General features: G+C 30.8%; 2 protein-coding genes and 1 long non-coding RNA gene across 3 annotated transcripts in view; 1 reads left to right on the top strand and 2 right to left on the bottom strand.

Moving 5' to 3' along the window:
• The window catches only part of al (aristaless related homeobox), a 513,209-nt gene that overhangs the window by 455,757 nt on the left and 32,520 nt on the right, over positions 1–24,932 (bottom strand). Inside the window, exon 2 of the mRNA XM_072535378.1 lies at positions 6,505–6,768. Coding sequence (XP_072391479.1) covers positions 6,505–6,658 — 154 coding nt within the window. The 5' untranslated portion in view covers positions 6,659–6,768. The remainder of the gene's footprint in view (positions 1–6,504; positions 6,769–24,932) is intronic.
• LOC140443881 (uncharacterized) lies at positions 18,663–24,331 on the top strand. The gene is made up of 2 exons (XM_072535376.1): positions 18,663–19,052; positions 22,798–24,331. Exons 1-2 carry the CDS (start codon positions 18,949–18,951, stop codon positions 23,717–23,719), a joined length of 1,026 nt encoding a protein of 341 aa, XP_072391477.1. The 5' UTR covers positions 18,663–18,948; the 3' UTR covers positions 23,720–24,331.
• On the bottom strand, positions 20,132–21,862 carry LOC140443882 (uncharacterized). Its single transcript, XR_011951276.1, has 2 exons — positions 21,419–21,862; positions 20,132–20,601 (listed from the first exon to the last, which is right to left on the bottom strand). It is a non-coding gene; the product is annotated as an uncharacterized lncRNA (long non-coding RNA).

The following is a 24,932-nucleotide window of genomic DNA, read 5'->3' as shown; positions in this document are numbered from 1 at the left end:
ATCGGCATCGTGGAGGGTCTGGACGTTCTAGATTATTGCAAGGCCGTGATTTGTTCCATCTTATACTTTATGCTCTCAGAAATAGACGGAATTGGGTACATCAAGGAAGAGATGATTTAGTTGCAGCTACAGGAATGGTAGTATTAAGAAGAACAGTTAATCAAATATTACTTAAAATGGGACTGGGAGGTTACTGTCTGCTTTTGGTGTTACCTTTGACACCACTGCATAAGGCTCGACGCTTAGAATGGTGCAGAGCTCGGCAAAACTGGAATGACCAATGGAATTTTTTGTGCTTCAGTGATGAATCTAAGTTTTGTTTGGGTGAATCTGATAGGCGCATAAGGATAAGACGTTTTCGAGGTGAGAGATGAAATAAAGACTTGGCTGTTGAACATTATACAGCAAGACAACCAAGAATTATGGTATGGGGTGCTATATGTTTGGGCAGCAGATCACCAGATCACCTCTAATTCTTATTAATGGCACTCTGGCTGCTCAACGATATACTGTTAAAGTACCGCAACCGGTTTTACTTCCTTACTTACAAACCATTCCAAATGCGATATTTCAACAGGATAAGACAAGACCTCACATTGTCCATGAAACAATGGAGTTCATACAAGAATCCATGAAGTTCATACAAGAATCCATAGAGTTCTCCATCAAACTTAGAAGATCTGCGAAATACCATAAAAAGAATCTGGAGTATTCCGCAATATGATATAGACCAATTAATTCGATCAATCCCAAAAGAGTAACTGAGGGTATAGGAAATCAAGGAGGAGCTATTCATTTTTAATTTTTTGACGAAAATGACGTTGCAAATTTGTTTATAGTGTTATAAGAATATTATAATGTGTACTTCCATAAACAAATGTCTTCTATATATATATATATATATATATATATATATATATATATATATATATATATATATATATATATATATATATATATATATATATATATATATATATATAAGATATATATCGCACACTAATAGGAATAATAATATAATTTAGTATAATTAATAGTTATTGACATCCACTTAGCCTTGAACATGATTAAATAATGATAATGACTGGTGCAGCAAAACATTATTTATATTAATTTTAAATATTTTTTACCTATTATATTAATTATTCCGTATTCTTTTAATAAGCATTAGTTACACTAATTAATAGTTAAATCTATTTTAAAACAATACGTACTATTTTTAATGAATGAAACCGTAATTACTACTAACTATAAGTAACTATTATATTAATTAAATAAAATGCAACAAAATATAATATACGTACATGATGCTTTTAAAAAATTGGCTAATAAAGAAATTAACAATTTTGGTATTTTGGGGAAATATCATTTTAATAAAAGTCAACCTCCTCTCTCCTCATTCCATGGGCCCTGGTCAGGGCATGGTGACACTCTAAATATTGTTAACTTGCTGCCTCCATTGGCTGCGATCCTATGCCAGATAGACGGCTTTATGTAGGTATCTTCCCACCAGAGTCTTCATTTGGTCTACCCATCGTGTTGAAGATCTTTCTCTTAGTCTTTGGCCTTCTACCTTTTCTTCTACTACCAATAGTTCTATAGTCCATTTTGAACGTTTCTTTTGAACGCATCTGGATATATTGCGTAAATTTTAACTTTGGCTTGGGTTTTTATCATAAAGATTTCCTATTAGGTTAATTTGGTAGTTAGGTGATTCCATTTTACTGAATCGAAAGTCTTTGGTGTTCAATATCTGCTTACGTTTTCCTTTTCCTGGTAAAAATCAGCAATAGTTCCATAATTGTTGCATATGGTTAGCTTTTTTATAAAAATTGATAAAGGTACATTCGCATCACGCATCAACCCATTCATCTGAGATTCATATCGTGATGCACACATCCAGTATTATATCTAGGACAAGCTGGCCCATTGCTCTTAGAGTCTCTGTTGGTATGCCATCTATCCCTGGGATTTTTTTCTTAATTGATTAAGAACTTTTTTTACTTCTGCTTGTAAAATGATTGGTTATGTCTCTTTGAATGCATGTTTCTTGTGTTCTGAGACTGATGCATCTTTTGAAGTGTCTTTGTATCTTGAGCACTAATTTTTTCATGTTTCTGGAATGCTCTCTGTGTCGGTTTTTATTTTTCCATTGTGATCTTGAATGGCTTAAAGTTGTGGCATAAACACTCGGGCCAAATATTTAATTTAAATAGTTCATGTCTTTCATGGCGCTTTGCATGTTCTTCGAGTTCTTGACACACGTTATTTATATGGTTGCATTTATGTCTGATGCACACATATTTTCTGCTTAGCTCTGTTATTTTTTGAAGTGTTGTTTCCTGTTGTTTTTTGGTATGTTGTAGCATAACTCTTCTTTTTTTTTCACTAAATATAAGGTTTCCCCTGACATCCAATGTTTGTTCTCTTGAATTTATATGCGATGTGCACTCTTTTTACCCTAAACGTATCCAACTTTTTATTCCGTTCCGTGTTTTCCCTGTGTCATCTAAAATTTGTGGTGTTTCCTTGTTTATCAGTTTCATCTAGAATTCTTCTGCATTATTTAGCATTAGCTGTTTTGTCTGATGAATTTTTCTATGGTTTCCATCTTTTCCGCATGGTTATGTAGTCGATTTGTGTCAACGTATATCCAGCTAAATACCAATCGCTGATATGTAATATAGAAATATTCTATCCTATCCTAAAGACGGTTTTACCTTTTTTTTAAAACACCATTTTTTTTAACAAATAATCTGTAATAAGGATTCTTCTTCTTCTTCTTCGTCTAGCCATTCACGTCCACATCTGAACATAAGCCTCTTCAAGTCTTCCTTTCCATTGTTTTTTATTGTACGCTACTTGTAGCCAATTTTTCCCGGCAGTCCTTTTCAGATCATCTGTCCATTTCATAGGAGGTCTGCCTCTGGGTCTTTTGTGTTGGTATGGTCTCCAGGTTAAAATTGATCTGTGCCATTTGTTTAGATCGCTCCTAGCTACATGTCCAGCGTATTCCCATTTCAACTTTAATGATTTTTGCACCACATCGGTGACTTTGGTTTTCTGTCTTATCCATGTGTTTGTTTTCTTGTCCTTAAGTGATATACCTAGCATTGCTCTTTCCATCGCGTGTTGAGTGACTCTAAGTATATTCATATTCTTTTTTGTGATTGTCCATGTTTGTGCCGCATAAGTTAATATCGGAATAATGCATGCATCAAAAACTTTAGATCTAAGATGTAATTGAATTTGTTGATTTCTGAGTATATAGTTCAGTTTACCGAATGCTGCCCAAGTTAACTTTCTTCTTCCTTTTATTTCTTTAGTTTGAATTTCCCTATTTAGTATTATTTTTTGTCCTAAGTATATATATTCTTCAACTTTTTCTATAACTTTATCGTTTATTATTGTTACGGTGTCTTCGGAGTGCATGACTTTTGTTTTGTTTAAATTCATTTTCAGTCCTATTTTAGAAGATTCGGTATGTAGTTCTAAAAGCATGGTTTGCATTTCTTGTAGGATTACAATAAGTAAATTGTTTAATTTGATTACAAAAGACTTGCATTAGACTGTCCAGTGACAATAACCCATGAAATCATAATTTTAGTAACAAAATTATTTGTGACTAATGTAATGTTTGTTTGTCTAATGTAATAGTTCTAACAGCATGTATTTAAAGTTTAAATCCAGCATCAAGAAATAAGCATCTTTACAGTGACGATAAATTTGAACTTCAATCCCTGTCTAATTTTGAACAATTTTAAGAAAGTAAAAAGGTAAAAACATTTTCCCACCATCTCAATTAATAAAACATTAAAAAGAGAGGCATAACCTCATTAGAAAATATTACTGCCCCATTACAATTTTCTAATGATAATAGCCAGCTCACGATTGGTGCATGATCAAGTGAAATTATGAAAGAACACCATTGCTTTGCACGTTTAATAATAATTTAAAGTTATTGATTAGAATTTCGCTGTAAGCTGTAAGCTGCTTTTAACCGTTTATTGCAATTTATTCTCCGGCAGACTAATATGTTGTTATTACTTTTATTATTATTATTGGCTCTTAGGCTCGAAGTGATGGGGTCAATTTGTTATAAATTATACTTGTTTTTAATCAAATACAGACATTTTGGTATTTTGTAAATTGTAATAAATTATATAAGCTATATTATAGACACCACTATAACTATATTCACGAGAATTTTGTCTTCGTCGTATCGGTACCCACCCGAGATATCACAGTCGTTGAAATATAATAAACGACTTTTTGTTTACTTTACTTAGTAACAAGGCATTTACTCAACATATTTATGACACAAAATTATTATTACGCCAATACTCTTGTATTAGCGTAATAATAATTTAACAGAGCTAGAACAAAAATAAAAAAAAAAAAGGTCTAAAGAGCAATGTGGAAAAAACAAAATTTTTGAGCCGAGATAATAAAGAATTTATAATAAACAAACACGAACTTCTCTATCAACCTACAAACGAGATGGACGTGTGTAAATCGGCTCCGATATTTAGAATGAAAATTCGGGTAATATCGAATTGTTTTGCCACAAAAAGGACAAAATGTCGGAAAAATCCAAAAACAAGTAGAGGAGAAACTATCGGGATAGGGAGTAGTACAAAACATAGACAGTAAGTGGGAACGACTCACAGAAACGATTCAACAAGCAGCCGAGTTAGCACTACTAAAACTCTCTCAAAGAAGACAAAAAGATTAGTATGATAATGGTTGTAAGAGAGAGATTGAGGAGAGGATTAGAGCCATAATCAATAGCATAAGGAAGAATAATTTGAACAATAAAGCTCAAATGTGCTAAAAAGAGAAGGAAGGTAAAGAAAATATGCAGAACAAAGAAAAGGCTCGACCTGAAAGGAAAATTAAATAATGTTGAATAAGATTTTGTAAATAACAAAGTCATGAACTTCTACCAACAAATAAGAAGAGAATAAAGTCAATATAAAACCCCACCGAAATATTATAAAGATGAGGATCAACATTTAGTAGGAGGAATAACTGAAAACTGAGGTATTTTAAAAGTGTATTAAACAGGATGCAGAACAATTCCTTCAAATACAGCAGACACTCAAATACAGCAGATCCTGGCTAATTTAAACAAAATCAGTCTGTTACTAAACATATTGTTTATTGATTCTCTACAAGTATATGAGACAATAAACAGACATAAATTGATCGACACAATAAAATATATTGACTTTTCCACCTACCAAAAGTAACCTTTTGAACCAAAAGTAAAGTTATGATAGGTCATGTATCATGTAGCTTTAACATTACTAGAGGCCTACGACATGATGGGCCTGGGCATGGGGTAAAGGCTCAATCTATCACCACAAAAAAATATCATTGCGTAGCATACACGAACGACCTCGCCATAATAACAAAAAGACCAACAGAATCAAGAAAAGATTTTAAAAGACTCGAGAGTACAGCCAAGGAGTATGGACTGGAAGTAAATGAAGAGAAAACAAAGTGTATAGAGATAAAGGAAAATAATGAACATTTAGGATAGTTTTGGAAAGTATCTCCCCAGATATGGAATATACCTTTGAGATAGACGGACAGTTCGATTATTTGAGAGTAACGTTAACTAATAGAAATAAAGACATTCAACTAATCAAAAAAAGAATGGCTAAAGGTAGTAAAAGGACTCAATAAGATGCTAAGATCAAAGAAGATATCTAGAGAAATTATAGAAGAAATAATTGGTGAATACCAATGTGATTTCAGACAAAATAGGTCAATTGATTTCAAACAGATGTTTGATAGAGTAGATTGATAAAAAATGTTAAAACAACTACCCATAATGGGAGTACCAAAAAATTTAGTTAAACTTATACAAATAACTTTGGAGTATTCCAAAGCCATGGTGAGAATAGATGGAGAGACATTTAATATTGAAAATGGAGTTAGACAAGGTCATGCCTTATCAACAACACTTTTTAATCTAATTTTGGCAGCTATTATCAGAAAACTGGATATGATGTTGCCATAATAAGCCGCAATAGAGGATTATTAAGCAAAAAAGGTATAGATTTGAAACGGAAAGCCACTTCATTTGGTTTAAATATAAATCAAAGGAAAACAAAATATGCGGAATGCACAAAGTCGAATCCTAGATAATCAAGCTGTAAAAGTAATACAGAGAAACAGAAATTTGCTTGGAAACCCCAAGCAAATACGATAAGGGGAAGGCCCCGTAAAAGGTGGATAGACGATGTAGATTAACATCAGGCAATTGCGAAGGAAAGTATCCGACAGAACAAAATTCTGTTAAGCAGGCCAAGAACCATACATGGTTGTAGCGTCATTAGAAAAAGAAGAAGATATTTCTATATCAAAATTCAATAACCATGGAAAGCTCTGCGAAATTAAATACTTGCTAGATAATAAAAGATTTAAAAATTATAATACTTAATAAAAAAAACGTTTGTCGGTGAAATAAAACAAAGAAGTGTTATTTATGCTCACCTGTTCTTGTTACAGTCTCCCTTTCTTCAAATCTCTCTCCAACGTCTCCCAAATCGACAAGGCTTCTTATGGAAAAAACCGACTTTGCGACCCTTAAGGGGGCTGCATCCCTTTGCTTAGTACTAAGATCCATTTCCAAACATTCACTATCCATTTGTGATCGTCTTTTATGATAATTTTGGTGTAGTAATCTCAAAAAATCGTATCGAAATTAATAAAAAAGACCTTTTAGTTTGACACCGCGCGACGAAGGCATTAACGTTACTGAAAATAAAAATATCTTGTTAATAATATTAAATGCGAAGTTATTTAATAAATAAATAGTACATTTATAATTTTATTTAAATATAAATAATTTATCATTTTTTATGATTTTCTATATAATTAGACTATAACGTTAATTAACCACAAATTAGAACTTTATTTGATGTTGCGGTTTGTGGTCTCCAAGTTGGAATACGTCCCAAATTAATTAAAGATTTTGCAAACGCCTTTCATATTGGAGACTTAGGGCCTGTACACACGCGGGGGGGTTAGCATATATTTGCTCGTTACACCGTAGATTCAGAGCAACGCAAAGAAGATTATGGGTGCACCTTTTAATTGATGATATAATGACCATGGGTTATTTTGTGACTCTATATTCTGTTAGAAATTACCCTCCAAATTTTTTTAACTAAGTTCGAATGAGTCTAACATCTTTTGATGAACTGATAACTTTATTAAAATAATGCTTATCGCCATGTGAAAATGCAGTAAAGGTTGAGATTGTACCCGAGGAACAACTCGTTTATAACAACAATAAGGTATTTATTTATATTTTAATTATGTATATATATATATATATATATATATATATATATATATATATAAATATATGAGCAAATTTAATTATTAATTATAATTATTTGCAAATGTATGAAAATTCAGAGGATGTTTTAATGCAGTATGTGCACCTGACCTAAAAATATATTATTATGTGAAAGCATTTTATGTAAATAAATCTGTTGCATTGTATCTTATTTTTCTTGTCTTCTAGTGTGCTATTTTCACCAGCAAATATGTCCACCAGTTCTTGTCAGACATATTTTCTAAAACTCTGTTCTTGTATTTGTCATATTCCATGTCCCAAATATATATTTTCTTTTGCACTTCATCGATGAACATTTCCCTATCCAAATTTTTAATTTCCATTGTAGACAGATCATTTTTTAATAAGCCAGAGCGATATCAACTGGGCAAAAGCGCGCGCTTGACTGTGACCATCTGTACGATCACATACCTCACCTATAACTATAGTATATATATATATATATATATATATATATATATATATATATATATATATATATATATATATATATATATAGTATAGTTATAGTAACTAGTAGCTTGCTGCAAACGCAGCGTTTGAAGTATATTCTACGAGCGCCACGTTTTGACGACGTTGGTTCTAAACGCGCGACAACAAATTTCGGTGACCAACCAAAACCCGCCCCCCCCCCCTCCCTAGAGGCAAATTCTAGGTGCGCTACTGTGTGAACGATACCATTTGTTCTTTGGTACTTGGAACACGGAGTCAAACGCCCTCATGTTATTAAAGCTAAAAATACCTACAGTGGTGATTCTAGTACTTTTAAAGTTATAAAAAAAGGATGCAATTTGCTGGTAGTGTACAATATAGTGAAGTCTATGCCATTAGTGAATTATGTAAGTGAAAAGGAGAAATTAATTTCATTATCTGAAAGTTCAAAAGACTTTTGTAATACTGCACTTACCAATGTGCAAAATGGTTCCAACGATAATAATACTGTAGTGTATGATGAACTATAGCCTTTTATTTGAAATATTTTTCAACTCTACTTTTTAAATTTTGACAAAAATGTGAATAATTGATTTTGATGAATAAAAATTAATTTTTAATTATCTTCTTAGATAGTTATTAAACCTTTGCTGACATCTTAAAGACAAGCTCTGATTATCAATAAACTCACAAATGAATAATAATATGAAGTTATCTCCCACATGAATTTTCCAAAAGTGCTTAAGTCACTGACTTAAGAACGTTTTAAAAAAAAACCAAATGTTTAACTTCTTAAAAGCCATGATTTTGTGTTCAAATCTCACTTTCAATTGTCCTGAATCAAGAATTTGAACCTGCAAATTACATGACTGATTCTATTTCAAAGTAACATTTAATTATATTCTTAAAAATGGAAAAAATTCGTTCCTGAAACATTTACTTTTTTGACTTAAAATCTTTTCGAATCCACATCTTCAATTGGAAATGTTATTGCTTTTGAAGTTATCCAGATATCTTCTTTTAATTTTTAATGGAGTATAATGTGAAATAATCACCTTGCTTTTATAATGGAATTAGATTTTAAGTTAAATATAAAAGTTGTATCTGTTAAAAGCAAGATTTTTTCTAATCATACATTATTAAAAACTGATACCATAAATAAAGTTGATGGAAAAAAGAGATTTGAACTGTTTCTATTTTTGTTTGGAAAAATTTGTTAAGATTATTCCTAAATAAGTTCCATATTATAGAATTGGCTGCAGCCATTGACAATAAATAGTTAATAAATGCAAATATACAGGGTTGGGGTGAAGTATGGAACCAAGTAAATATCTTTAAAACAAAAAATACGAAATTCATGAAACTTTGCATGCACATAACGCATCTGATTATTCTGTTACTACTCCACTTCCGGTTTCTCCGGAAATACCCTCAACTTATAAAATAAATGGCTGTCTATTGTTTGCAGTTTCTAGAAGAACTTCGTATTGCTAATGTACATATGCCATGTTTGGCATAAAAAAGGGTTAAAATGAGAAATAAATCATTTCACAAGTAAAGGATAGGTTTTTACCTATATAAGGTACATAGGACAGTATGTAAACCTATTAATTTATTTACTTGTCTACTAAGAATAAAAACTCATGTCTTAAGATGTTTTTTGTATTAACACAATGTGGTAAGAAATAAACACGTAGACTCTATTAGGTAACTGTTGCCAAACCAATTCACAGAAATAAGTTGTAGATGAAAAATGGTTAATTTAAGTGATGATTTTACCATGAAAACAAACTGAGACTATGAATGCAGCTGTTTATTCCTTCCCTTGTCATCTCGGGGAAATATAGGCGTATAGTTACCTTAGTATCCTCGTAGGCTCTGCAGAGAGCTTCGATCGTCGTAGGCGAAGAATCCTCTGCTAAGTCCATCTTTGGGTAAGGACTTAGTGAAGTATTGTTTCGGTGTCTCTTATCTTGATAAAGACAAGATATTTCTTACATGACCAAGTAAAATAAAAACACCAATTATCGTTGCAGAAATAACTCAGCCTCAGAGTCTGAAGTGGTAGCTGGAGCAGAGCTCCTAGAGTGAAGGTGACTAGTGAGAGCGTGAGGAACTGATTTGGCTGAGATGAAAATCACTAATTTTTATATACGCATATCGAGCGATAATAAAGATTTTCAGGTCGATTAGCCAATAGGAAGGATTAGAGGGTGAGCGATGCACATCGGACTACGCACTAGTCCACAGACTATAGACACAGAGTCCCCTCCTCTGGAGACTCTGTGACTGGGAAAAAATTTTTATTAACAAAATACATGAAAAATACAAAGTTAGAAAATACAATTTGAAATCATGTTAAAATAAGCACACAACGACACAACACTTACGACAGCTTCCAGGGGTCGGTAGTGGTGATATCATCTCCTTCTTCTGCAGGTGCCATCCTCGGTCGACGTAACAACTCCTTCGGCGGGTACGTCGTCTTCTTAGTCATCCACTTCTCATCTGGTATATCCACGGTGTTTTGTAGTCGAGTGAACCTGAGCTTACGTGGTGTCGGGCCACATCTCGGTAGGGAGCTAGTGACTGGGTCCGGGACTTTCCTTAGCTTCTGCGGTTTCTTACTTCGAAGAATTCTGGCTCGCCAAAGGTATCTGCTACACTGAAGGCTGCTAGAATAAGTGCTCTAACATTTCACTGTCTTCTTGAATTCAGCACAAGATTCATCAGGGTATCTTCGGTGTAGCTGGGCGTGAGTTCTAAAAACCGAGTTGAGCGCCAACTTTTGCTCTGATTATCATTGATGGTTCATACACTCGTCTATACCCCTTCAAGTACCGAAATTTGCTCGAGGAGAAATGGTGGACACTAGGAATACTTTTAGGTCCAGTTCACAGGACCGTAAGAAGCACGATGAGCCCAATTTGGGATCAAAACTCCCAATCGACACCTCTCGGCAACACCCTCAAGAACCTGATAAAGACTATATGTCGCCACTCAAAATAAAATTCTAATTAGTCTGGTTGTAAAAGGTTATAAAAGGATTCGAACGCAATAAATTCACTATCTCTTAGTACCGACATATCTGCAGCCGTACGTTTGTTATTTAGTAAAAATTCGATATAAAGATAGTTTTTCTAATATTCATATAGGGTTCTCTGTGCTAAAAAACTCGTTAACTCAGTAGCCTCTGATTACCATCCCGTCTTTCTACTGATAAGAAGGTATTTTCATTTTTTGTTGACATCTGGATGCCTACCTGTTTCTTGGACTTTAGCATATGCTTTTTCCGAAACCAACCACCTTTTAAAGTGAGTGTATAATATTAAATAGACGATTCCTTTTTTTATGGTAAATTAGGTACACTTTTATACAATAACGTTTTTTTTTTAGATGATTAAGAAATATATGCCTTATTTTTCAGGCAGTTTTATTAGTAAGATTCAATGTAATTTTTTTGTGGGATTATTCATTTTTTATTAATCGTTTTTATTAATAAATTAATTTTTAGGGAGTTATGAATATTCCCTTTTGTATTATATTGTTAAGTATGAAATGGAAAGCTTTTTCGTTTTTTTTTTAAGATCGTAGTCTGAATTATTTTATTTATAATTTTTTTTTTTGAGCAATTTTCAGTAATAATTAAATTAATTCAGGTTTTATATAATCTTTAATTTCAATTTGTTTAAAGACTGCAATCTCTTTAGAGGTAAGTTTATTAACAATAATATTATGTCCGTTTTTATTTTTATTAAGTATTTAGTAAATATATTTTTTGAAGTTAACTATTTTATTGAAGATATAATTTTTTATTTTTGTATTTATTATATAGGTAAGCAGATTAATATTAATAGTTTAGATTGTTTCCTTTGATTTAATGTTGGCTTAAAGTTTAATTAGTTTAATTTGAGTCCTTTATAAGTCTCAGGACTTAGTAGTTAGTTACAGTTCATTAAAGTTAGCCCTGTCTTCTAGTTTAAACTCTAGCGATGCGAAAAATAAACAGAGAACGCATTCGGAGTAAAGAAGATAGCAAATGCGTTCGGATTTTAAAATTATTTTATTATGGAACTACGACTGGGGGAAGGTCAATTGAACTCAATAGGTATTGAAATTTAAATAATTAGGAGTAACTATTCCACGTAATAATATGTGAGGAAAATGATCGATTTTTATTGTTTTTAAAGATGAAACATATTGTAAAAAATTGATATTTAGAAATCAAATCATTAATAAAATCATTTCAAATTTTGTTTGCTTCTACAGTAGAATAGATTTAGATTTATTTTATTTTATTACCTTACACATATAAAATACATGTTTGTAGCAAGTCAAAATATTATTTTAGTAGTAGTATAAAACATAAATATACATATTAGTCCGGTAAAATAAGGATGCAACCTCGGAATGAAAGATAATAAGCTGAAAATTTGCATACGTCTTTATTTTGATGGTATAAAACTTACCTCAAAAGTCTCATATAATCACGTGTCTGCGACTTAAGATATTTAAGGTCAAAGGTCACGAAAATGAGTTTTCTGCAAATATCTCGTTTCCCTTACACTTTATGACATTTAAGGTGGTAAGAAAAATTGTAGAATGGAAAATTCTCTTCAATTTTTGTCTAAAGTACTTTTATGTACCTTCAACCCTTCTTCAGATAGAGCGCAAAGAGTGGGGGACCGCTTACCTGTGTATACGGTAACGCGAAGTCAGCCAGTAGGATTCAATAAATAATAAGTTATATAGTTAATTATTCACTTAAAATACTATTATTATCATTAAATTTTTATTATTTATTAATTAATAAACTATATTTATAGCTATTAATTATAAAATATATATTTTTTAAAATATATATTTATATAGACATTATAAAAATATATATTTATTTATAAATATATAGACACAACGAGTGTCTATCAATCTATTGATTTTTATTGTTATTCCTTAATTTAAATTTATTACTTTTAGGAGAACCGTACTAAAATAGTCTAGTTTCATATTAGTAAAATTTTTATTTAAATAACTTTAATACAGGTCCGTACCTAAAAAATTTACTTGATAAAAAACATATTTCAATTTGCGTCACCTTTATTCATAAGTTCGTATATTATATTCGGCCATTTCTTTTGCTAAAAGTGTTCTGGATAAGATTCTAAATTTCTTTGTGTCGACATATATTGGCAAGTTTATAATTAAATTAATAGTATTTATACGTAGTCAACATACTTTGTCGGATCGTTAGTAATTGATTACTGCAATTTTAATATTTTAATTACATACAAATTAAGTTTATCGGTTCAGATCAAGTCAGTCGAACTGAAATATTAATCTCGAGCGACTTTAGATACTGTTAATACTGAGAAGCAAACTAATCTTTGAGGTAATTGCAAAATTACCATAAGTCAGTGCCGTGGCGCAGTACTTCAACAGTTTATTATGAAGTAGGATAAACACTGCGTACATTTTTACTACTTTCTTTAAATACTATATAGAACCTAATCGTCACACAATTTAGAATACATTTTAGTGTATTACAATTTTGCAAAATAAAAACACAGATACAAAAAATTAAAAATACAGTTTTTGAAATAGGACATTAACTGATTTTGGACAAAAAACAAAAGTTGTATAAAAACTATAATATCTTATATTATCTATTAAAACAATAAAGAAAATATTCTTTAATAATATAAAAATATCTCGGAAAAAGAATATTTTTGAATTTGTTTTTTAAATTATTTGTGTGTGTGCTGTTGGTTTCTTTTGACTGTGGACTTAATCCTTAGCGGATTTAAATTATTTGTGTCAGCACATTCGAATTTGACAGTTTTAGGGGGAATATTGAAAATATTATTGCTTTACTAGTAAAGCTCTTTTTAGTTTTCAAGAATATATTTCTTCAAGAAAAACAGTCATTATTTTCAATACTTTTTCTTTCTTTATGTGCCGTCTTCTACCGAAGGTTGGCGACCATCTAACGATAGGTTTCTCTGTTTTGTGCCGCATGTATTATGTTAGCAGCTTCTGGTATTTTAAACCATTCTCTCAAGTTTCTCAGCCAGGATTTCTTCTTTCTGCCCAAACCTCTTCTATCTTCAATCTTGCCTTCCACGATAAGCTGAAGCAGACTGCACTTATCATTACGGAACACATGGCCCAGGTATGACGCTTTCCTCCTTTTAACAGTTGTTAACAATCTCACCTCTTTACCCATTCATCTTAATACCTCTGTGTTGGTCACTCTGTCTGACACAGGGTTTTCTCAGTATGCGTCAATACAGCCACATTTCTAGAGCCACTAACTACTTTATAGTTACTGCTGTTAACGTCCACCCTTCAACTCCGTAAAGTAGCGTAGAGAGTACGTAGCATTTCGTGGCGCGTCATCGGAGGTTAACGCTTAGGTGGCGGTTGCTTAAGAGCTTTCTCATTTTGATGAATTTGGATCTTGCTATTTCAATTCGGATCTTAATCTCTACGTCTGCGTCCCACTTATTATTTACTGTATATCCCAGATATTTACATCGGTGTACTCTTTTAATATGTTTTTACTGATCACCATAAATTTAGTTTTCTTTCCATTGATCTTCAGTCCAAATTGGTTGCCAGTTGTATTTACTCTATTTAGCATCATCTGTAAATCTTCGATGTTATCGGCCAGTATAACAGTATCATCTGCATATCGAAAATTACTTATTGGTACGCCATTAATCTTGATGCCCTCGATGTATTCTTCTAGTGCCTCTAGAAATATTTGTTCCGTGTACAGGTTAAAAAGCAGTGGCGAAAGAATACACCGCTCTCAAAATGGTTACGTTTTCACTCACCATATGTCCATTCTTCATGTGGGCTGTTTGATTCCAATATAGATTTTTTATAATCTGGATGTCCTTAGTGTCAAGTCCTGTAAGATGTAATCGTTTTATAAGTTTGTCATGTTTGATAGTATCGAATGCTTTCTGATAGTCGTTAAAACAGGCGTAAACATCTTTCTGTTGATTCAGACATTTTTGAATCAAGACTTGCATTGCAAAGAGCGGTTCTCGAGTTCCAAAACCGCATCTAAAACCGAACTGTGTTTTACTTATGCTGTGTTCTAATTTTGCTCGTATTCTGGAATAGATAATACGCGACTCATTAAACTTCACTACACGTCTTAGAATTCGATTTCTTGGGAAGGGGCACAAATGTAGATTTCAACCAGTCCGATGGAATTTGACCAGTATCGTATATCTTATTAAACAGTTCCAATACTACATTCAGTTTGTTCTCGTTAAAAACTTTTAAAAATTCGACTGGTATTTCATCGCATCCTGTTGCTTTCCCATCTTTCGTTTGATCTATAGCTTTTATCACCTCACTTTTCAATATTTTTGGTCCATTCAGATCAAGCGTGTCGGTAGAAATATGACGATAATCCGTAAACAAATATTTTATGTAATTTGCCCAAGTCTATAACTGTTCTTCTTTATCTACAATAAGTTTGTTTGTTGTTCTTGTCTATTAACCTTTATATCTTTTCAAATTTGATTTTTTCTTTCTTAACCAAATCATTAAGAGTACAAAGCGAACAAAACAGTTTTTATACATGTCAAAGTAGTGGTTGATAGAAAAAAAAAGTGCCTGGTTTGTTACTCAGGCTTCCCTACACCTGTTTGTTAGGTATTGACCAAATTGACAGGCAACTCACTCGACCTCGATTTTGCAAGCAGATAGCCATGGTTTAAGTGGTTTTATCTGGGTGACGATATCAAATTCTAATTTGTTGTAACTTTATGTGTTGTGTATTGTGTGCTTATGTATTGTGTATTCTATACCTATAGTCGATGTGCCTCTGACCTTATATTAATCCATTAATGTTGGTATATTCTTATTGCTGACTTCTTGGTTATTTTAGTATTGGTAACCAAAGTCTGCTACATTCTGTCGATGCATTTGCTACACACTTTTTCTTCATTGAGTAAGATTGTACATACGTTTCTTTTATAATTATTGATACATGTTTCCGTTGTACTCGGGTACTCATTGTTCCAGGCATGTTTGCATATCTGAGATCTGTTGAAGTCTCTATTTTTGTAATACGATTCATGCTGGTTCCTTCGGTATATATATATATATATATATATATATATATATATATATATATATATATATATATATATATATATATATATATATATATATACATATATATATATATATATATATATATATATATATATATACATATATATATATATATATATACATATATATATATATATATATATATATATATATATATATATATATATATATATATATATATTGAAATGATTTCAATATGTTAAAAAGGATACAACTTAAATGGATTTTTATATGAGTTTGTTGTTTATGAATTTCATGAAGCCATCACAATGTGGGTTCGACTCTGAAATAAAAGAGAGAAAAAGATTAGTAAATTGTTAAATAAATTAATTTTGACTTACCTGGTATAGTGTTAATAATTTCTGAATAGTATAGTTGCCTAGTGTATAGGTGAATCGTCTAAACCTTAAAAAGAACAAAAAAAGAATTCTTAAAAAATATTTAAACATAGAAATTTTGAAAACGTCAGAAAATAAACTGTCAAGCAAGTCTATGGGAGCTAAATTAATAGGGGTTTTGTTAAATAAGAAATTACAATGATGTGGAGATGAAAAGAATAAATTGTATTAGCATTGTAATAGAATAAGTTTTATATCTGAACATTTTTTTTTATAAATTCCCAAATTAGATGTGATTAAAGTGATTATGAGAAATTAATGTGGATTGACAAATGTGTCAGAACAGGACAGTTTTATGGTTTAAAAAAAAAAATAGAAGACGAAAAGAATAAAGAACGTTGGTTGCTGTTAGCAACGAATGATAGATTTGGGAGAGGCCGACAAGAAATTTTGAAAAAGGAGTCCTGAAATTGTGGACTAGGTCGGGAGTGTTTTTTTAACTCGTCTAAAGAGAATTTTAGTTTTTCCACAGTTTCCACAGCAGAGATATCCAGAATTTGTTCCAGAGAGTAAGAGAAACAATTTAACTTATAAATTATTATTGGAGTACAGAAATGTCATTTAAATTGAGAAAATTAAAATTCATGAATTAACATAATTGCGATAGGCCTTAAAAAAATTGAAAATATTAATGATCATTAAATTAAAAATAGAATAGTACGTACCTTAACTTCCGAAGAGAGGATTGATATTCCAGTTTCACCAATTATTTTGCGAGTAGTTAGTTTTCTTTAAATAAATCAGAACTGTTTTAAAGTAAGGTTGAATAATAATTTTGGGGATCATTTGAAATTTTGATTATATTTGAATGCATGTTAAAAGTCAGCGGAATAAAGTGTTCATTTTCTTTTCTTTATAGTTCATTTAAACACTTTATAAAGTTGCAATATTTATTTAGTTTTTAGGTACTTGTATAGAGTCTCCACATTTTGTAATAAATTTTTATTGTCACGACTCGAAACCACATTAAGATTTATACGATTCCTATTTTTGTAAATTTTTAAAGGCAACCCAAGTTGCAGACGAATTTTATTGTTTATATTAAATTTGTTCAATATTAATAAATAACGTGCTTCATTTGGGTTAATTTATCAAAGGTCTAAAGTAAATTTTGTTTTAATTTCTTTTTGAACTCTACCAGGAGACTACAGAGTCGACGTCACACAGTGACAGATTGCTTAGAACACATAATTGAGCTAGCTGAGGTATATATTAAATTAAACAACGAACCACAGATTTTAAAAATTACAACATTTATTATAAATAAAAAGAAAATTAATAAAATACAACTTTTTCAATATATATATATATATATATATATATATATATATATATATATATAAATTCAAAGATGAAGATACTTGAAATTATTTTATAGAATAAATAGCAAGGGATATTTCATACCAGTATAACATCTCTCCCATTCGAGGAAATTCAATCAGATGTAGACGAAAAAAATTAATTAGTGCGTAAACCTTTTAACCGACGCCAGTGTTACACATTTCGTAATAACTTGCATCAATCAATAGCCGTGTGACTGAAATTAATGAGAAAATTACATGCAATCTCAACGTAAATTTATAATTGCAATATTTTCTGGAAGAATTTCTTTGCAAAAGAAATATTTCTAATTGGATTATGTCAACCTGAATATGTATCATGTCAGACAATAATAACAGCAAATTAAATATAATTACTCGTTAATTGTTAGGTATTCAAAGAGTTCTTCTTTTCAAATTACCCCATAGCGACTGTTTTACATTTGCTTCTGAAAAGAACCAGATTGGCTATTAAGTGATTTGTTTAACTCTATTAAGATATGAATATTTTCCGATATTAAGTTATTTTCAAGTAATTTAGGAATTGTAATCCGATTAAAAGATTACAAAGTATGTATTGTTGACTTTTATTATATAACAGTTTATTTATCCTATGGTCTATTTTTTAACCAGGAGGAGTAATTCAAATTTTCCGCGCCGTAATTCTTGTTTCTAATTGGTCCAATCGCAGGCAAGTTTACTCCACTAAATTATGACATTTTGACACTAATGACATTTGTGAAATTTTAAAATTCAAAATTTATATCGACAATTTTTTGTATTTTCTGTGGTATTCCTTACATTTTTTAGATTTTTCGTTTGTATTTATATAAAAACAGTTCTTTTCAGAACTATTTAGCGACATATTAGTGATTAGTGTTATTAAGATAACAATATGGATTCAATTAATTTTTCTCCACCAAAAAAACGCGGAGTACATTTGGGTCATTTATCTACAAATGAGAAACAATGCATTTTAAACATGTATAAACAAATCAAAAGTGATAATTCTGGAATGAAAATAACAGCCACGGTAGCAAAAATAAAACAGGCAACAGGTTAGTTTTGCAGAATAGTTATAGTTAAAATCAAGACTTACTAAAGTAATGTGCTAATTTTAGGTGTTGCGAATTCAACTATTTACCGAACAATTAAAGAATATAAGCAAACTGGAACAGTAAGATGTCCTAAAAATATTGGCGGTCGACCTTCTATTCTTGCAACATATGATGAAAAAGTTAAAACATCTATACGCCAGATAGTACACAGCTTCTTTTTCAAGAATGAAATGCCTACATTAAATAAAATTTTAAGTGAAGTAAACAACCGCCCAGATCTTCCAAATATGTGTCGTTCATTATTATATAAATTCTTGAAGCAAATCAATTTTAAGTAAGTAAATATAGGTTAGCCACAATAATAAATAAAACGTGCAACCCAAAAAATATATTATGTCTGAATTAGGGAATCGATTAGAAGATAAAGAGCTTTAAAAATTACTGAAAATATAGATTTTTTTTCTATTTTCTTTGCTTATAACTTTAAAACTATTCATTTTGGAGCAAAGCCGTACAAAAATAAAATAAAGGTAATGATTAAATTTCCTGTTATACGAATAGAGGTTAAAACTGTCTTAATTTATTTCCCTTGCTGCAAAATAGCAATACCATTAATCCAAAAGATGCTTTAATGTTGTTAAAAATAAATTAACAAAATATAACTACTTCTTTTTTCCTATGTTGTAGACCTTTTAACGCTCTAAATGCAAATTGTCTCATTTGAAAGCTGTATAATTAGTTAAACAATCTTTGTTTAATTAAATAGTCTTTATTTGATCAAGGAAATATAAACACAGATGACATATTCTTCTGGGGCGAAATCAGAACCGCTGAAACTGATAAGTACCCCCGCCAGGTAAAAAAAAATTAACAAAAAAATTTAATTTGTTTAAACAAAGATTGTTTAAATAATTATAGACTATTCAAATGAGAATATTTCTATTTATAACGTTAAAAGGTATATGTGTGGTAAGTTTTTGTAAAAAAAATTCCACAACGTAGGAAGAAATACCTATGTGTTTTTATTTTGTTATAAATAAATTAATTTATTACAACAAAACTAAAGCCTTTTTGGCATTTAGAAGTGCGTTAGTAAGGTAGATGTGTGTTAGAAAAAAATTTATTTATTTATTATAATAAAATTAAAACATATTTGGAATTTGATAATGCGCTATTTAGCTGGCTCTACTCGAGTTACTTCGGATTAAAAAAAAAAATGAAGAAAATTGCTCGATTGGAAGCTGAGAAAATGCATTTTTTTATGTATACCGATTTTGAACTTTGAAGTTAAACTTTCTTCAACCTATTTTTTTTTTGAATTTTTGGTATTTTTATACCAAATAATTAAAATAATACTCAATACTGATTGTTTTTTGTTGTGTACTGTGTATATAGTGTAGAATGAAATATATATTACTTGAAAACTACTTTATTATAATATGTAAGTACAATACTAAAAACTATGAATCTTAACCTTAACCTTCTGCCATCCGGTTCTCTCCTTCTTTTCTTTTCTGTTACCATCTGTAATACAAACTTAAATATATGCATCAAATATAACATTTTCTTCCTTGACAATGAATTTTTTTACAAATTCATTTTTACAATAGGTTTACATATTCTTGGAGATCTACTTAAGGTAGGTATAACTTTGGTATCAGAAATCGAAAATTGTCCAATAGATTTGTCAAATAAATCTTTATATTTTGTAAACAATTGTTGTAACTCCTTTTCTGCATTTGAGACAGTGTTCACATTGTGTAAATTTATATCTAATGAATGGATCCACTCTCTCCCAACCAATGAAGGACCTTCACCATCAAGTATATATAATTTCAAGAATTTAGTTTTATTCTGATGCTCAACTGTCACCAAAGCCATACCTAAAACATGTAATTCATTTTTACAGTAAGTAGCTAACTTTATATTAGTATTTTGTAATTGTAATTCAGTACAATTCTAATTAAATACATTTTTGTTAATAATACTGACTACAGCATCTGAATCAATTTCAAACTGTATCGGTTTGTTATTTACTTTCAAACTAATAATAAATTTATCTTTTAAATTAGTTGAATGTACATTTAAAATTTCCTCAACAGCATTTATGTTTTTAGTTTTCAAACAAACTTTTTGTAAATGTCCTCTTTTCTTACAAAAATTACATACCAAATTTTTCTTTTTACATTGATTGGCTAAATGAGAAGCATCCCCACAACGATAACATATACCTGTTTTAGTGTTTGAACTAGAATGTGTAATATTTGTACTTGAATTTACATTTTAACTTGTATTAGTATGTTTTTTACTCTTATTGAGTTTTGAATATTTTGTTAATTGAATTATTGTAATTTAATTGATTACTGTTCTTTTCTGATCGTTTCCAAACTACTGTCAATCTCTACTGCTCGATCCAAGTCTAGATTCCTTGTTTCCAATAGTCTTGCTTGTATTTTTTTTTTTTGGAACGTAATCCAAAGACAAATTGGTTCCTTATTACAGATTTTAGATATGCTTAAAAATTGCAATTTATTGCTGTCTTCTGTAATGCTAGTAAGAATTCTTGCACTGATTCTCCCTCGGCTTATTTTCTGGTTTGAAACCTGTAAATTTCAGCAATTTCCAAAGGGACATGATTGTAAAAATTGTACATTACATAGTGTAATAATTTCATTCTATGTTTTATCATCTGGTACTTACTTGTCACATAGTGTATCATAGGCTTCAGGACCCATATAATGTAATAGATAAGATAATTTCATATTGTGATCTATTTCAAAAACTTTAAAAGCTCCTTCCAGGCGTTTCACCCATCGTGACAATTTTGTAACTGATTCATTAAACGATTCCACTGTAAATGTAGAATGAATTTGGGTATTTATTTCAGTTTGACTCACAGCTATTCCAGATGTATAAATTGTATATATGGATTCTGTGTTACTTCCTTAGCAACTTAAAATTCACAAATTGTGGGGCACGGCTCTAATTTTAATATGTATGTAAGTACAATCAAAGAATATAATACATATTCTTTGATAATACTAATACCAAAGAATATAGACGCTTAAAGCTAAGCTAAGCGTCTATCTTCTTTGCTAATACTAAAAGCAAAGCTTTGCTAAAAGCTACGAATCTTAACCTTAACCTTCTGCCATCATGCGGTTCTCTTCATCCTTCATCTGCCATCATATTTTCTCTTCTCTTCTCTTTCTTTACCATCTGTAATACAAACTTAAATATATGCAACAAACATAACATTTTTATTTTATGTTATGAGTGTTTTAAACATATGAAAAAATGTATAGAGAAAGAGAACCGAAAAAATAAGGTAATGGTTCAAAAGTTACCATCCTACTGTTTAGGTATAGCTTCGTCGCAAATACCGGTCAAATTTGACCGGTTGTATCTCAGGAACTACTCCTCGCAATTCAACTTTTTTTCTTTTACAAGAAGCGTCTACCGAGTCTGTTCCAGTATGGTTTTTTCAATAATCTATTTGTTTATAAGCAAAAAAATTGTTTATAACTTTAAAACATTGCTGAGACCGCCTAAATAATACGATTTCAATTCTGTAGTGTATTAGACCGGTAGACTGCGTCTTAATATTTAAAAAAATTTGCAAACATCTAAATGGTCTAATGTTTGTTCTAAAAGTTTTTAAAAAATTTCAAATTTGGTGGACGGTTTGAGTAGATTATAAAAATTTTCTAAACCAATTACGAAGGACCTAAGTACAACCTAAATGGTTGGAAGACATTTTTAACCACTCATATATCATAGGAAATTTAATTATCTTTGTTTTATTTATGTACGACTTTCCTCCAAAATTAATAGTTTTAAAGTTATGAGCAAAGAAAGTAGACAAAAATCGCTATTTTTAGTAATTTTTAAATATTTTAAAGTTTTTATTAATGCTCCGGGCATATTTGAGAGGGAGCATGAGTCAATTGTTATTATTGAAGTTATTACCTAACTTTTTCTGCAAAAATCCGAATGCCACATGCCACCTCTCATATCCAAAAACAGACTTTTTTCACAGATCTGCCCTGGTCTAAATGTAACATTCTATTGTTTTGTAGGTACTTGAAGAGAAGTCGAACCAGTATTCTAATTGAACGTGATGATATTGTCAGATGGAGGCGTAATTACCTAACTTCTATAAAAAGGTACAGAAGTGAAGGTAGGCCCATTTATTACCTTGACGAAACATGGGTAAATGAAGGTCACACCAAAGATAAAGTGTGGGTGGACTGTGCCATAAAAAACCCTAGACAGGCATTCGTTGAGGGGCTGTCTACTGGTTTGAGAAACCCATCGGGGAAAGGAAAACGCCTCATAGTTTTACATGTTGGATCAGAGTTAGGATTTGTTAATGAAGGGGTTTTACTTTTTGAGGGAAGAAAGACAGAGGATTACCATGAAGAAATGAATGCATCTGTTTTTGAAAATTGGTTTAATAGTATCTTGCAAAAATTACCAAAAAACGCTATCATTGTAATGGATAATGCATCATATCACAGCCGAAAAGTAGAAAAAATTCCGACAACATCATCAACAAAGAAATATATGCAAGAATGGTTACAAATAAAAAACATTCCTTTTGATATGGAGATGGTTAGGTCAGAACTTTTACATCTTGTACGTGTAAATAAAGATAAGTATAATATGTATGTAACTGATGAGATGGCTAAAACAAATGGTCAAATTGTACTGCGGCTGCCTCCATATCATTGCGAGTTGAATCCCATTGAGAAAATTTGGGCCCAGGTGAAAAATGAAGTGGCACTTAAAAACACGACATTTAAACTTAAAGAAGTAAAAAAACTTCTGTTACAAGCTCTCGAGAATGTAACCACAACACATTGGCAAAATTGTGTTAATCACATTCTCAAAGTGGAGGAAAAAATGTGTAAATTAGATGGCATCATGGATAGTGTAATAGAGCCGTTAATAATTCCAATTGGCAATGACAGTAACACAAGTTCTTCAGAAGATGAATAAATTGTATCACTTGTATCTTCAAAGTAATTTCCTTCTCTAGATGTATATTTTCATTTCATCTTTCTTATTCATTATCCAAGTGTTACAAGCATACAATGCCAATGGTCACGAACATTATACCATTGCACTACCTACTTTTAGTAGTCTCTTTTGTATTTCTTTCCTCTTTATCAATTATTGTCACTCACCAAATATTTGAATTTGCTATATGCTGTTCTCCTTAGGTCGAATAAAAATAAATATCACAGTTCACATACCTAATATATCATATCGTGTTTATGATCATCATGTGAATCTGAAATTGGTTGTTTGGTGCAATGATAATTGGTTTCTAATAAGCATTAGTCAACTAACAAATCTAAGTTCCCTAACTTTTCTTCATCCTTTTTGCATGCTGTATGTGTACCTACATACTTTCCAATTTTCTGCAGTGACTTTCGATAAAGCTTCCTCAACATTCTTTTCACATCAACTAATTTGAATGTATGTAGTTTGTTTCTCGCTACGTCTTGATACAACAGTTATTTCTTCAATAACTGTTGTTTTTTTTTTCGCTATGTCACCCTTTACATGTGTCCATACTAGCTCTATAGGGTTAAGTTAACAGTAATTATATGGGGATAAACGAAGTACAGTTATTCTGTCATTTTTAGCTTTTTCACTGATTACATATTTTTTATACTTTTGTTTGTGTTATTGAACAATAATTCATGAGTTCTTTTTTAACCATCATTTTATCAAATGTGATCTCTTTTCCTTTTAACTAATTAAGTAAATAATGCCTTTATAAAGCCAAAGTTGGTAGTTTTTCAATTAAACAACAATGGCAATTAACATTATCCATTACTATAACAGAATTTTGCGGTATGTTACTAACCGTCTGATACCATTAAATATTCTTCAAATACATACCTCTATTGTCATGATACTCTGGTGGTTCTTGAAGTACATTCTAAAAAACCACCATTTACAAAGCCAGTTTCAGATCCAATATGAATAATTATTAGTCCACCTTTTCCAATAGGTGGGTTCAAACCAGAGTAATAACCTTCCATAAAAGTCTATAATTGCAAGAAAATTGAGGCTTTTGAAATGTGGCTTTACCGTCGAATTCTGAAGATATCTTATACCGACCACGTTACTAATCAGGATGTTTTGTTGAGAACGCAAAAAGAAAAAGACCTGCTAACCACAATAGAATACCTCAGTCACA

Source organism: Diabrotica undecimpunctata, chromosome 6 (assembly GCF_040954645.1).
Source record: "Diabrotica undecimpunctata isolate CICGRU chromosome 6, icDiaUnde3, whole genome shotgun sequence".
Lineage (NCBI taxonomy): Eukaryota > Metazoa > Arthropoda > Insecta > Coleoptera > Chrysomelidae > Diabrotica > Diabrotica undecimpunctata.
This window is presented reverse-complemented; position numbering and strand designations above follow the sequence as displayed.

What these genes read in the sequence shown, in the direction of transcription:
- LOC140443881 (XM_072535376.1), top strand. Translation starts at nt 18,949, where the DNA reads ATGCCTACATTAAATAAAATTTTAAGTGAAGTAAACAACCGCCCAGAT. An exon ending in TTGAAGCAAATCAATTTTAA is followed by an intron (nt 19,053 to 22,797) that starts GTAAGTAAATAT and finishes ATTGTTTTGTAG; the next exon opens with GTACTTGAAGAGAAGTCGAA.